Below are 13,982 nucleotides of genomic sequence, written 5' to 3' on the forward strand. Positions count from 1 at the left end.
CTGCACTCTTTTCTTCACTTCTTTAACACACTCTCCATTACTTTGCACCGTTGAACCCAGGTACCTGAATTCCTCCACCTTCTCCAGCTCTTCTCCCTGCAACCGCACAACTCCACTGCCCTCCCTCTCATTCACACACATGTACTCTGTCTTACTCCTACTGAGTTTCATTCCCCTTCTCTCCAGCGCATATCTCCACCTCTCCAGGCTCTTCTCAACCTGCTCCCTACTCTCACAACAAATCACAATATCATCCGCAAACATCATAGTCCAGGGAGACTCCTGTCTGACCTCGTCCGTCAACCTGTCCATCACCACTGCAAACAGGAAGGGGCTCAGGGCCGATCCTTGATGCAGTCCAACCTTCACCCTGAACCAGTCTGTCGTTCCTACTGCACACTTCACTGCCGTCACACTGTCCTCATACATGTCCTGCACCACCCTCACATACTTCTCTGACACACCTGACTTCCTCATACAATACCACAACTCCTCTCTTGGCACCCTTCTCTAAATCCACAAATACACAATGCAATTCCTTCTGTCCTTCTCTATACTTCTCCATCAACATTCTTAATGCAAATAAGGCATCTGTGGTGCTCTTCCTCGGCATGAAACCATACTGTTGCTCACAGATGGTCACCTCTTCTCTCAGCCTGGCTTCCACTACTCTTTCCCATAACTTGATGGTGTGACTGATCAACTTAATTCCCCTGTAGTTACTGCAAGACTGCACATCTCCTTTATGCTTAAAGATCGGTACTAGCACACTTCTTCTCCATTCCTCAGGCATCTTCTTACCTTTCAAAATCCTGTTAAACAATCTGGTCAAAAACTCCACTGCCATCTCTCCTAAACATCTCCACGCTTCTACCGGTATGTCATCTGGTCCAACCGACTTTCCACTCTTCATCCTCTTAATTGCTGCTCTCAATTCCTCCTTACTAATCCTATCCACATCCTGCTTCACCAACTCCACATCATCCAACCTTCTCTCTCTCTGATTTTCCTCATTCATCAGCTGCTCAAAATACTCCCTTCACCTTCTCAACACACTCTCCTCACTAGTCAACACATTTCCCTCTCCATCCTTTACTGCTCTAACTCTCTGCCTGGCCAATCGGTACAAATCCTTTTCTCCTTCCTTTGTGTCCAACCTCTCATACAGCTCCTCATATGCCTTTTCCTTGGCTCTCGCCACATCCCTCTTAACCTGCTGCCGCATCCCCTTGTATCACTCTGTCTGTCCCACTTCTGTTTTGCCAACCTCTTTCTCCTTATGCTCTCCTGCACTTCCTCATTCCACCACCACGTCTCCTTGTCTTGCTTTCTATTTCCAGATGTCACACCAAGTACTTTTCTAGCTGCCTCCCTCATCACTCCTGCAGTAGTTGCCCAATCATCCAACACCTCCTTAACACCACTGAGCCTCTGTCTGACCTCTTCCCTGAACCTCACACTACACTCTTCCTTCTTCAGTTTCCACCATCTTATTCTTCTTTCAGTCCTCACTCTCCTCCTCTTCTTCTTCGCCTCCAAAACCATCCTACAGACCACCATCCGATGCTGTCTAGCTACACTGTCCCCTGCCAACACCTTACAGTCTCCAATCTCCTTTAGGTTGCATCTCCTGCATAGCACATAGTCCACCTGTGTGCACCTTCCTCCACTCTTATACGTCACCCTATGATCCTCCTTCTTCTTAAAATAAGTGTTCACCACTGCCATTTCCATCCTTTTAGCAAAATCCACCACCATCTGCCCTTCCACATTCCTCTCCTTAAAACCATACCTACCATTACCTCCTCATCACCTCTGTTCCCTTCACCTACATGCCCATTAAAGTCTGCCCCAATCACCAATCGTTCTTTCTTAGGTACACCATCTACTACTTCATCTAATTCACTCCAGAATCTTTCCTTCTCCTCCATCTCACAGCCAACTTGTGGAGCATAGGCACTGATGACATTTATCATCATCCCTTCAACTTCCACCTTCACGATCATCACCCTATCAGAAACTCTCTTCACCTCCACTACACTCTTACTGTACTCTTCCTTCAGAATCACCCCTACACCATTCCTCTTTCCATCCACACCATGATAAAACAGTTTAAACCCACCTCCAATGTTCCTGGCCTTACTCCCTTTCCACTTGGTCTCCTGAACACACAGCATATCTACCTTTCTCCTCTCCATCATATCAGCTATCTCTCTCCCTTTACCCGTCATAGTACCAACATTTAAAGTACCAACCCGAACCTCTACTCTCCTACACTGCTCCTTTTCCTGCCGTCTCTGTAGACGTCTTCCTCCTCTCCTTCTCCTCCTTCGGCCAACAGTAGCCCAATTTCCACCGGTACCCTGTCGGCTAACGATACCTGTGGCGGTCATTGTTAACCCGGGCCTCGACCGATCCGGTATGAAATTCTCATTTGTGATCCGCATATTTGATTTGCGCATATTTTACGCTGGATGCCCTTCCTAGCGCAACCCTCCCCATTTACCCGGGCTTGGGACCGGCACTAAGAGTGCACTGGCTTGTGCATCCATAATGGCTGGGTTGTAGTAAATAACACTAATGTAGTAAATAACGCTGATGTAGTAAATAACGCTGATGTAGTAAATAACGCTAATGTAGTAAATAACACTAATGTAGTAAATAACACTGATGTAGTAAATAACGCTAATGTAGTAAATAACACTAATGTAGTAAATAACGCTAATGTAGTAAATAACACTAATGTAGTAAATAACACTAATCATTACATCAGTTTCAGTGTTTATATAAAACAGATTATTACTTACTTCAGTGTCTGTAGTTTGTAACGTTCATCGTCCTTTAGATCACTGAGACACTTCACTCCTGAGTCTCCTACTTTATTCACAGACAGATCCAGTTCTCTCAGGTGTGAGGGGTTTGATCTCAGAGCTGAAGCGAGAGCAGCACAGCCTTCATCTGATACTCCACAATACTCCAACCTGCAGATACACAATGACACACACTTCACTCTCTCAGTTTCTACACACTACACATCCTGTGTGTTTTGAAATGAGTGGCGTGGATGGATGGATGGATGGATGGATGGATGGATGGAAGCAGAAATATAAACAATAGACTGTGTAAATGAGAGAATTCAGATAAATAAACTGAATATTGAAACGGTTTATTCAATGACAAGAACAAGTCTGTTTCTTTTATGCAGTGTGTGTGTGTGTGTGTGTGTGTGTGTGTGTGTGTGTGTGTGTGAGAGAGAGAGAGTGTGTGTTTGTGACTGTATGTGAGTGTGTGTAAGAAAGAGAGTGTGTGTGTGTGAGAGAGAGAGAGAGAGAGAGCGCGCAAGTGTATGTGTGTGTGTGTGTGTGTGTATATGTGAGAGTGTTTGTGTGTCTGTAAGTGAGTGTGTGTGTATATGTGAGTTGTGTGTGTGTGTGTGTGTTTGTGTCTGTGAGTGAAAGAGAGAGAGAGTGAGTGAGTGTGTGTTTGTGTGTTAAAGTAAGTGAGAGAGAGATAGAGAGTGTGTGTGTGTGTGTGTGTGTGGCATCTGGCAATGTCTCTTGTGACATTGAGAGTGTACAGTTGACACATCCCACCACTGCTGTAGGGAGTTAGAAGCTCCTTTTCATGTTTAAACAATTAAATAAAAGTCTAAAATGAGCATCTTCTAAAAGTGTGGTGTTAAAACACCAGTAGCTGCTCTTAGGTTTAATATTCTTTTTACTGATGGTGCACTGAAGCATACAGTGATCTGAGATGCCTACTGGATAAATAAAACATCTTGTGTAAAAAAGTCATCTGATACTTAAAACAATAAAAGTGATCTAATCTCACCAGGGAGAGCGTGTTATCTATGGAGTGAGCCCACGTGTACTGTCTCTGTTTCTCCATATTTCACAGAGATTGTGGGTCTCCACCAACTCCCACAGATGCTTACGGGAAGCTACATGAGGTTCTGTATGATTCCTGTTCATATTGTCTGATGTACAATTAAAATCTCCTTCCAAAACTAAAAGCTCTGCAGTTTAAAATAACATTATTGAGTTTGTGTAAAAACGGCATTCTTTCCCCTGCACTGGTGGGAGCGTCCACACAGATAAACACTAAAACCTCATTCTCATAAAAAACATTCACTTTTAAAAGCCTCCTGTTTAAAATTTCTTCTACAGAGTAAGAAACAGGAATAAAATTGTGATTAAAAAGCAGGGAAACACCACCACTAAGTGACGTGTTATGGCTTAAAATCACAAACCCGTCCCACTCCTTCACCAAATAAGCAGCATTACTGCTGTCGCTGTGGGTCTCCTGCACCATAACATCATCAACACGTTTCTGTCTTATAAGCTCATAAAGTCTCTTTCCCTAATCCCTCGCTCCGTTAATATTAAGACTCGCAACTTGAATCCTGTTCATTAAAAAATGAAATAAAAAGAAAAAAAACAAATGCTAAAAGAACTAAAAATAACACACCACACACACTATCAGTCTTCATCAGAGTTTTCCCTGTTGACCTTCATTATCAGCTTTTTTAATCTAAAGATTTCCTGATCAGTAAAAGCTCCTTCTCTTCTAAAGTGACAGAGAGAGAGATAGGGAGAGAGGGAGGGGGATGGAGGGAGAGAGAGCGGGAAGGATGGAGGAGAGAGAGAACGAGAGAGGGGGATGGATGAGGAGAGATTAGACTTTTAGTTCTCTTTATTGCTAAAAGTTAAAAAAGATTTAGAAAAATTCGAACATTTGATTGAATTGAAACTTTAAGTTGCAGAAAGCCGTCATGATCAACATCACAAATACATTCATTTATTCCCCATTTGCACTGAAAAGTTTCCATGTTCCTGAATATACGAACTGGATTTTTCCCCGTGTTTGTATTAAACCCCCCAAAAACAGCATCAATTCAGTTCATTCTTTTCCATTTCACTTCCTTTTCTACACAATCATATGATCAATCAATCAATCAATCAAATTTTATTTATAAAGCGCATTACAACCACCAAAAGGGGCACAAGGCGATTTCCAGTAAAGCAAAAGAAATAGACAATAAAAAATTACTAAAAAGAATTAATTAAAAGTAAAAAATTAAAAATAATACAAAAATAAATAAAAATAAATAAAATAAAAACAATGTACATAAAATAGCAGTTGATTCAGGGCTACGTGTTAAAAGCTTGTCTGAATAAATGAGTTTTCAACTGCGATTTAAAAATACTCAGCACAGTGACACATCGTATGTGTGCTGGAAGTGCGTTCCACAGCTGTGGTCCCTGGACAGCAAATGACCGGCCTCCAAACCTTTTATAGTTGCATTTAGGAGCGACTAAAGAGGTATGTGCAGAGGAGCGGAGAGTTCTGGCTGGTTGGTAGACCTTTAATAATTCGGCACAAACAATACTCCACCCTAAACCGCACTGGAAGCCAATGAAGCGAGCAGAGGACAGGGGTGATGTGTGACTGTTGGTGAGAAGACGTGCTGCCGCATTTTGAACCATTTAGAGCCGATGTAGAAGTGATTGGTTTAGTCCAGTGATATGATCATTTCACTTCCCCAAATTAAAAGTTCAGTAGTAGCTGAGTATCTTTCCTGCTCTTTGTAGATTTGGGGCCATAAACAAAGTGTTTACATTTCCATGTGCTGCATCAAGCAGACGCCCGTGTCCAGAGCGACGTCCAGAAGTGCTTTAAGCCTCAATACACTTTACATGCACTTTCCCCGATCTCCCACCACTGACTCATAGATTCAACACATTCAAACCTCTTCTTCTCTTTTTTCCATTCTTTCCAAAAGTGTTTGAAGTTTTCACACAATGTTTTTTCCTGTAAAGTTTATGACTGAAATGCCAGTAGGAACTTCTGTGTTCTTGTTATTAGTGTGCACTCGACTGGGATTAGTTTATGGTCTGAATGTGGTGTAGGGAGAAGATCAGAGTGTGTGACCGTGTTCCTCATGGTGTGTGTGATATGTAGAACATGTCTAAACGTGCTGCAGAAACCCTGCCTGTGTGGAACTTCACCCACATGTACTGACGTGTTCGTGGGTTGTTTTCTCTCCATCTGTCTGAGAAGTTCAGGGATTTAGTTCTTCCTCTTGCTGATTTAGCATGTGGTCTCCCCCCAGGAGAATAAAGTCCCTCTACTGGTGTTTTCTTCTCTAACGTTCTCTAACTTAGAGAAAAGCTTCACCCTCTCTGACCCTGTGTTAGGAGCAGAAATATTTACAAACAAAACATTGAAGTGGTTGATTTCAGCTCTCACTATGAGAGTCTACCTGGTTCTACCTCATCCTGTGAGAAGATTTGTGCTTTAACATTAGGTGAGAACAGAAAGGCGACTCCAGCACTAATAACAGCTGTGTCACAGTCTGGTATGGGAGCTGCTCTGTTGCAGAGCGCAAGGCACTGCAGCAGGTGGAGCAAACAGCCGATCACAGGGACTCCACTCCCAGCCATGGAGGACATTCAAAAGAAACGCTGTCTGCACGAGCTCGCAGCATTCTTAAGGACTCCTCTCATCCCACACATAGACTGTTTACTCTTCTGCCCTCTGGCAGGCGTTTCAGGTGCCTCCAGACCAGGACCAGCAGACTAAAGAACAGCTTTTTTTTTCCTAGAGCTGTCTCTTTACTGAACTCTGCCCCTCACTGATCCTACTGCCCTCATCCACTACTACATTTCCCCCCACACCTCACACTTCATTATTTCACTAATGGACTGTCTACTCAAAAACTTGTGCTCACCGGCACACTGATCATTTCTCACCCCACACTTTGTCAATGCATGGACTGTTTACACAAACCTTTGCTCATTTGCACACTTCTTTGTATTGCTGCTCACCATTAACTTATTTACCATCGTATATATTTACCCGTTTTCTGTTTATAGTAATAGCAATATATTATGTTCACCGTTCACATCCCTCTGTAAATCTCTGTGTATAGTAATAGGCATCTGTATATTATGTTCACAGTACATATATATGTGTATATACATATATATATATATATACATATATGTATATATGTGTGTGTGTATGTATGTATATATATATATATATATAGTCATCTGTATACTATTGTTCATAGTACATATATATTCATATTCATCTGTAATTATTTTCATGGTACATATATATTAATCTGTATATTATGTTCTTAGTACATATATATTCACCTGTATACTACATTTATTGTACATATACATCTTTAAATTACTGTTTATAGTCTATATTACCATTCTATTTAACTATGTAAATCACGTAAAAACTGTATATCCTGCACTTGCTGCTATTGCACTCTGGTTAGACCCAAACTGCATTTCGTTGCCTTGTACTTGTACATGTGTAATGACAATAAATCTAATCTCATTAGATCCATGACTCAAGATTTTTCCTCCTTTCCACCACAAGCCCCAATCCACCTCATTGCCCTCGTCACTATGTGTCTCCTGCAGGAAGATTATACTCAGTTTCTTTTAGCCTTTACTTTCTCAAGTATTTCTTTTTTTTCCGTCCTTTATCTCATTTACGCTCAGGGATCCCACCTGCAGAATCTCCATGAGAAAGAGAGAGAGATAATAGAGAGCTGATAGAGAGGAAAACAGGAGAGGAAACAGGATGACGTTGTAGATTTCCCCTTGTTAGTCTCTTTTCCAGGTTGTTCAGCGTGTCTGATTGCTGTTGAGAGTTTGTTTAATGAAGATGTTTCTGCTGTGGTTTAGAGCGAAAAAATTTTCCCCCAGAAGAAACAAACATTTCCGCAAGACAACTGCTCGAGAGGACCGTTTGTTGGCTCAAAAAGCCAAGGCCAGCCCATTTTCCACTGCAGCAGAGCTCCATGAGACCTGGTCACCTGAAGTCCCTGTATCAACTAGAACAGTTTGTCGGATTCTGTCTCGAAATGGCCTCCATGGTCGAATCAGTGCCCAGAAGCCAGCACTAAACAGAAGACAATTGAAAAACCGTGTGGCATTTGCCAAGGCCCACAGCCTGCTAAAAAGATGGACGCTGGAAAAGTGGCAGAAGGTGGATGTTTTAGATGAATCTTCTGTTGAATTACACCACTGTCGCCGCAAATATTGCAAGAGACCTACTGGAGCCCGCATGGATCCGAGATTCACCCAGAAAACAGTGAAGTTTGGTGGCGGAAAAATCGGGGTCTGGGGTTACATCCAGTATGAGGGTGTGCAAGAGATCTGCAGGGTGGAAGGCAACATGAATAGTCTAAAATACCAAGAAATCTGAGCTACCTCTTATATTCCCAACCATAAAAGAGGCCAAATTCTGCAGCAGGATGGTGCTCCATCGCATACTTCCATCTCCACATCAAAGTTCCTCAAGGCGAAGAAGATCAAGATGCTCCAGGATTGGCCAGCCCAGTCACCAGACATGAACCTCATTGAGCATATGTGGGGTAAGATGAAAGAGGAAGCATGGAAGACGAAACCAAAGAATATTGATGAACTCTGGGAGGCATGCAAGACTGCTTTCTTTGCTATTCCTGATGACTTCATCAATCCCTGAATCCTTGCCAAACCACATGGATGCAGTCCTTCAAGCTCATGGAAGTCATACAAGATATTAAATTTGGATCTCACAGCACCACTACTTAATTTGCTGACATTTTTGTATTTGCAGTAAATTTGTTCAATTTCTGTATAGACAAAACTTTTGTCTTGCCAAAATTTGACCTTTCTGTCTTGAATAAATGATAAATCTTTTTTCAGTGAAACTAATTTATTTCAGTGCATTAAACATTATTTTGGAGGGTTTTAGCTTTTCATATGAGCTATTTCTAACACCAATTGATTAATTAAAAGTCAGGTTAATAGCAGGTGTTTCTACAAAATAGATAAGCGACAAGACTTTTGTCAGGGACTGTATTAGAGAATGTGTGTTACTGGGGAGCAGGTCATGTGACTCTCAGAGAGATGATCTTACCCCAGTATCTCCAGTTTACAGTGAGGATTCTCCAGTACAGCAGAGAGACACTTCACTCCTGAGTCTCCTACTTTATTCCAAGACAGATCCAGTTCTCTCAGGTGTGAGGGGTTTGATCTCAGAGCTGCAGCGAGAGCAGCACAGCCTCCATCTGATACTCCACAATCACCCAACCTGCAGATTCACAATGACACACACTTTACTCTTTCAGACTTTTGTACATTTATTAGATATTAGAAAGTAAAACAATACAAAAGTCAATAAAGTCATGATTATAAAAAGATAAAAATTAAATCAACACTTATTTAAACTAACAAATACAAAAAAACTAAAACTATAAAGTTCCTCCTCAGAACATTGATGCTGAACCTAAAAGCTCTGCTTCAGTCTCACTATTAGAGAATGTGTGTTACTGAGGAGCAGGTCATGTGACTCTCAGAGAGATGATCTTACCTCAGTATCTCCAGTTTACAGTGAGGATTCTCCAGTACAGCAGAGAGACACTTCACTCCTGAGTCTCCTACTTTATTCTCAGACAGATCCAGTTCTCTCAGGTGTGAGGGGTTTGATCTCAGAGCTGAAGCGAGAGCAGCACAGCCTTCATCTGATACTCCACAATCACCCAACCTGCAGATACACAATGACACACACTTCACTCTCTCAGTTTCTACACATTACACATCCTGTGTGTGTTTTGAAATGAGTGGTGTGGATGGATGGATGGATGGATGGATGGATGTGTGGATGGATGGAAGCAGACATATAAACAATAGATAGTGTAAAAGAGAGAATTCAGATAAATAAACTTTTAAACGATTTATTCAGTGACAAGAACAAGTCTGTTTCTTATATATTCAGTGTGTGTGTGTGAGAGAAGAGAGAGAGAGAGAGAGAGAGAGAGAGAGAGAGAGAGAGAGAGAGAGAGAGAGACGGTTCGTAGCGGAGATGAGCCTACGCAGACACGCAGGACCACCGCCAGCATACATCCACATTGGACCATGTGCAATAAAGGACAGCGAGTGTGTGTGCAGGGAGTGTTCATATAGGCGGTGTGATTAGTGTGTAGATGAGAGTCAGGTGTGTGTGGTTAGTACGATGGCGAGGAGCTCCTTGTGGGCGGGGCGCACGGGAGACGCAGCAGGGTGCTCCCTGACAGTATGTAAAATTAAATAGGACTGAACGCACAGCAGCACCTCTGATCTAAAGATAGGATTGCTGAATATTAGATCTCTCACGCCAAAAGCGCTTACTATAAACGAAATTAGTACCGACCAGGAGTTTAATATAATGTGTTTGACAGAAACGTGGATTAAACTGAATGAATATGTAGCATTAAATGAAGCGAGTCCTCCTGGGTATAGTTACATACACCAACCCCGTCTAAATGGCAAAGGAGGCGGAGTCACAGCTATTTATAATAATAATCTAAGCGTCACACAAAAGACTAAAAACAAATGTACAACATTTGAAGTTCTTTAGACCAGCATAAAATATTTAGTGTCCAAAAGCAGGTCCAGTCAGTCAATTCCACTTATTATTATTATTTATCGACCCCCAGGGGCCCGACTCTGATTTTCTCAAAGAATTTGCAGAGTTCATCACAAATTTAGCTGCTTCTTTACACAAAGAATTAATTATTGGCTACTTTAATGTTGATTTTGATCATCAGGAAGACTCCTTAAGAGCAGCAGTTGTGTCCATTCTAGAGTCAGTTGGAATTAATCAGAATGTTATAGGACCCACTCATAGTGGTGGACACACTCTCGAATTTGTTGTTAACATTTGGATTAAAAACAAAAAACTTAGTCATAATTCCACAGTCTGAAGCTATTTCATATCATTATCTCATCTCTTTTAAAATCTGCCTCAGTATTGCATTACTACCTCACCACGTTACTGTGTTAAGCGTACTTTCACGTCAGCTACAGCAGCGTGTTTTATTAACAATCTTCCGGAAATTACGATATTAAATAGATCTCCGTCAGACCCTGCAGAGCTTGATTGGACCTTAATTGAACCTGTTTTAAAAATAATAAACTCTTTCATTAGCACTGGTTTTGTACCTAAATCCTGCAAACTGGCAGTTATCCACCCCCTAATTAAGAAACCTGACCTTAACCCTTGTCAGAATGTCCAACTACAGACCAATATCAAATCTCCCCTTTATATCCAAAATATTAGAAAAGCTTGTAGCACAGCAGTTATGCTCACACCTACTTATGAATAACATTTATGAAATGTATCAGTCAGGATTTCGGCCTCATCATAGCACAGAGACGGCGCTAGTTAAGGTGGTAAATGACCTGTTATTGGCCTATGATCAGGGTTTTGTCTCTTTACTTGTTTTGCTCGACCTTAGTGCAGCTTTTGACACCATTGATCACACTATACTGCTTGCTAGACTTGAGAACGTTGTTGGAATAAAGGGAACAGCTCTCTCCCGGCTCAGGTCTTACTTGACTGATCAGTTTGTTGATGTAAATGGTGAGTTCTCCACACTCTTTGAGGTAAAGTTTGGTGTTCCTCAAGGATCTGTCTTTGGCCCACTGCTTTTCCCTTTATATATGCTGCCTCTTCGAGAAATAATTCATAAACATGGTATTAGATTCCATTGCTATGCTGATGATACACAGCTGTATATTTCAGCAAAGCCAGATGAGAGAGATCAGCTTAACAATGTTGAGAAGTGTGTAAAGGACATTAGACAGTGGATGCTTGATAACTTCCTTCTGCTTAACTCAGATAAGACGGAAGTACTTTTACTAGGACCACATCAGCTAGAAGTAAAGTCAAATACCTGGGTGTTATTTTTGACCCTAGTCTTTTCTTTGAGGCTCACATAAATAATAATTCCAGGATCTCATTCTTTCACCTTAGAAATATTGCTAAAATTAGATATATGATGTTGTTACAGGATGCAGAAAAACTATTTAATGCTTTTGTAACATCTAGATTAGACTACTGTAACGCTTTACTGTAACGCTTTACTTTACTAGATCTAGAAAATATGATCACATCACCCCTGTATTAATCAGTCTACACTGCTCCAAATTACATCTCACACTGATTATAAAATATTACTACTGACGTATAAAGCACTTAACGGTCTCGCACCACCGTATCTGAGTGAACTTCTGTACCAGTATGATCCTCCACGCCTACTTAGATCAAAAGGTGCAGGCTATCTGTTGGTTCCTCCAATAACAAAGACTACAGCAGGGGGCAGATCTTTCTCTTATAAAGCCCCGCAGTTATGGAACAGCCTTCCTATCAGTGTTCGGGACTCAGACACAGTCTCAGTGTTCAAGTCGAGGTTGAAAACATATTTATTCAGTCAAGCCTTTGATCATTAGATTTTTCTTAGGTAAAGGCTCAGATCTGGAGGGAACATGGATATAGAGTGTTTGGTGAACTGGAATATTTGTATGCTGTCGTTCCCTCACATTCACGTGTTCACTCAGGTTTGTTGACGGTGGTGTGGTGGGTCATCTCTTATCCCAGAGATCCCTCATGTCTGTGCTACCTTCTGGTTCTCCTTTTAGTTATGCTGCTATAGCGAGTCTTGCCAGAGTCCAAACTGCACAGTGACATTAACTTTCATACAACAATAAGGAGACATAATAATCCATATCCTTCTCTTCCTGTCCCCCTCTTCTCTCTCTCTCTCTCTCTCTCTCTCTCTCTCTCTCTCTCTCTCTCTCTCTCTCTCTCTCTCTCGGTCGAGTTAAACATGCTCCTGAGGCTCCAGTGACCACTGTTCCTGCCCCTCTCCCCTCCGTGGATCTTCCCACCTCGTCCAGGCCTGCCTCTGGATAGTGTTCTCTTCAACTGGAGGCCACTCTGTGCAGCTGGGGACGGTTTTTCATCAACGCCTTGGGTGGTTCCATGAAATTCCGGAGTAAGAACGGGAGCTTTGAGGATGGATTGGACTGTAGTTAATGTCAACAGACTGCTACACTGACTCAGGAATACATTTCACTTCTGATCATCATCACTGCACCCCGCAACATTGTATATCTGCTACAAATGGAAATTTCGGTGCAACCCAAATGAGGATGGTTCCCTCTTGAGTCTGGTTCCTCTCAAGGTTTCCACCTTATGCCATCTCGGGGAGTTTTCCTTGCCAAAGTTTTCAGCGGCTTGCTCATCAGGGACAAACTTATAAAGAACATCTTCACTTTTAATCACCACATTATCTGTGTAAAGCTGCTTTGAGACAATGTTCATTGTTAAAAGCGCTATACAAATAAAAATGAATTGAATTGAATGAAGTGTGTGTGTGTGTGTGTGTGTGTGTGTGTGTGTGTGTTAGAGTGAGTGTGAGAGAAAGAGAGAGAATATGTGAGTTTGTGTGTGTGTGTGTGTGTGTGTGTGTGTGTTAGAGTGAGTGTGAGAGAAAGAGAGAGAATATGTGAGTTTGTGTGTGTGTGTGTGTGTGTGTGTGTGTGTGTGTGTGTGTGTGTGTGTGTGTGTTAGAGTGAGTGTGAGAGAAAGAGAGAGAATATGTGAGTTTGTGTGTGTGTGTGTGTGTGTGTGTGTGTGTGAGCGAAAGTCTTGACTTTTACAAAACTTTATTTTCACAGGTCACATACCATACAATTCAGGGTGACTTAATAAATGAAAATCTTCTTCTTCTTCTTCTTTTTCTTATGGCTGCTCCCATTAGGGGGCGCCACAGCGGATCATCCATCTCCATACCACCCTGTCCTCTACATCTGCCTCTTGTACACCAACTACCTGCATGTCCTCTCTCACCACATCCATGAACCTCCTTCTTGGTCTTCCTCTTTTCCTCCTAACTGGTGGCTCCATCCTCAGCATTCTCCTACCGATATAATTCATGTCCCTCCTCTGCACATGTCCAAACCATCTCAATCTCACCTCCCTCACCTTGTCACCAAAACGTCCAACATGCGCTGTCCCTCTAATCAACTCATTTCTAATCTTGTCCATCCTCGTCATTCCCAACGAAAACCTCAACATCTTCAGCTCTGCTACCTCCAGCTCCACCTCCTGCCTTTTACTCAATGCCACTGTCTCTAATCCATACAACA

General features: G+C 41.9%; 1 protein-coding gene across 1 annotated transcript in view; it reads right to left on the minus strand.

The window, feature by feature from the left end:
• Window positions 1–13,982, minus strand: part of LOC310716350 (uncharacterized protein) — a 185,513-nt gene that overhangs the window by 13,929 nt on the left and 157,602 nt on the right. The window contains 3 exon segments of the mRNA XM_083523476.1: window positions 2,808–2,981; window positions 8,929–9,102; window positions 9,382–9,555. Coding sequence (XP_083379602.1) covers window positions 2,808–2,981; window positions 8,929–9,102; window positions 9,382–9,555 — 522 coding nt within the window.

The sequence above is a fragment of the Silurus aristotelis genome (assembly GCF_946808225.1).
Source record: "Silurus aristotelis genome assembly, chromosome: 21".
Classification (NCBI taxonomy): Eukaryota; Metazoa; Chordata; class Actinopteri; order Siluriformes; family Siluridae; genus Silurus; species Silurus aristotelis.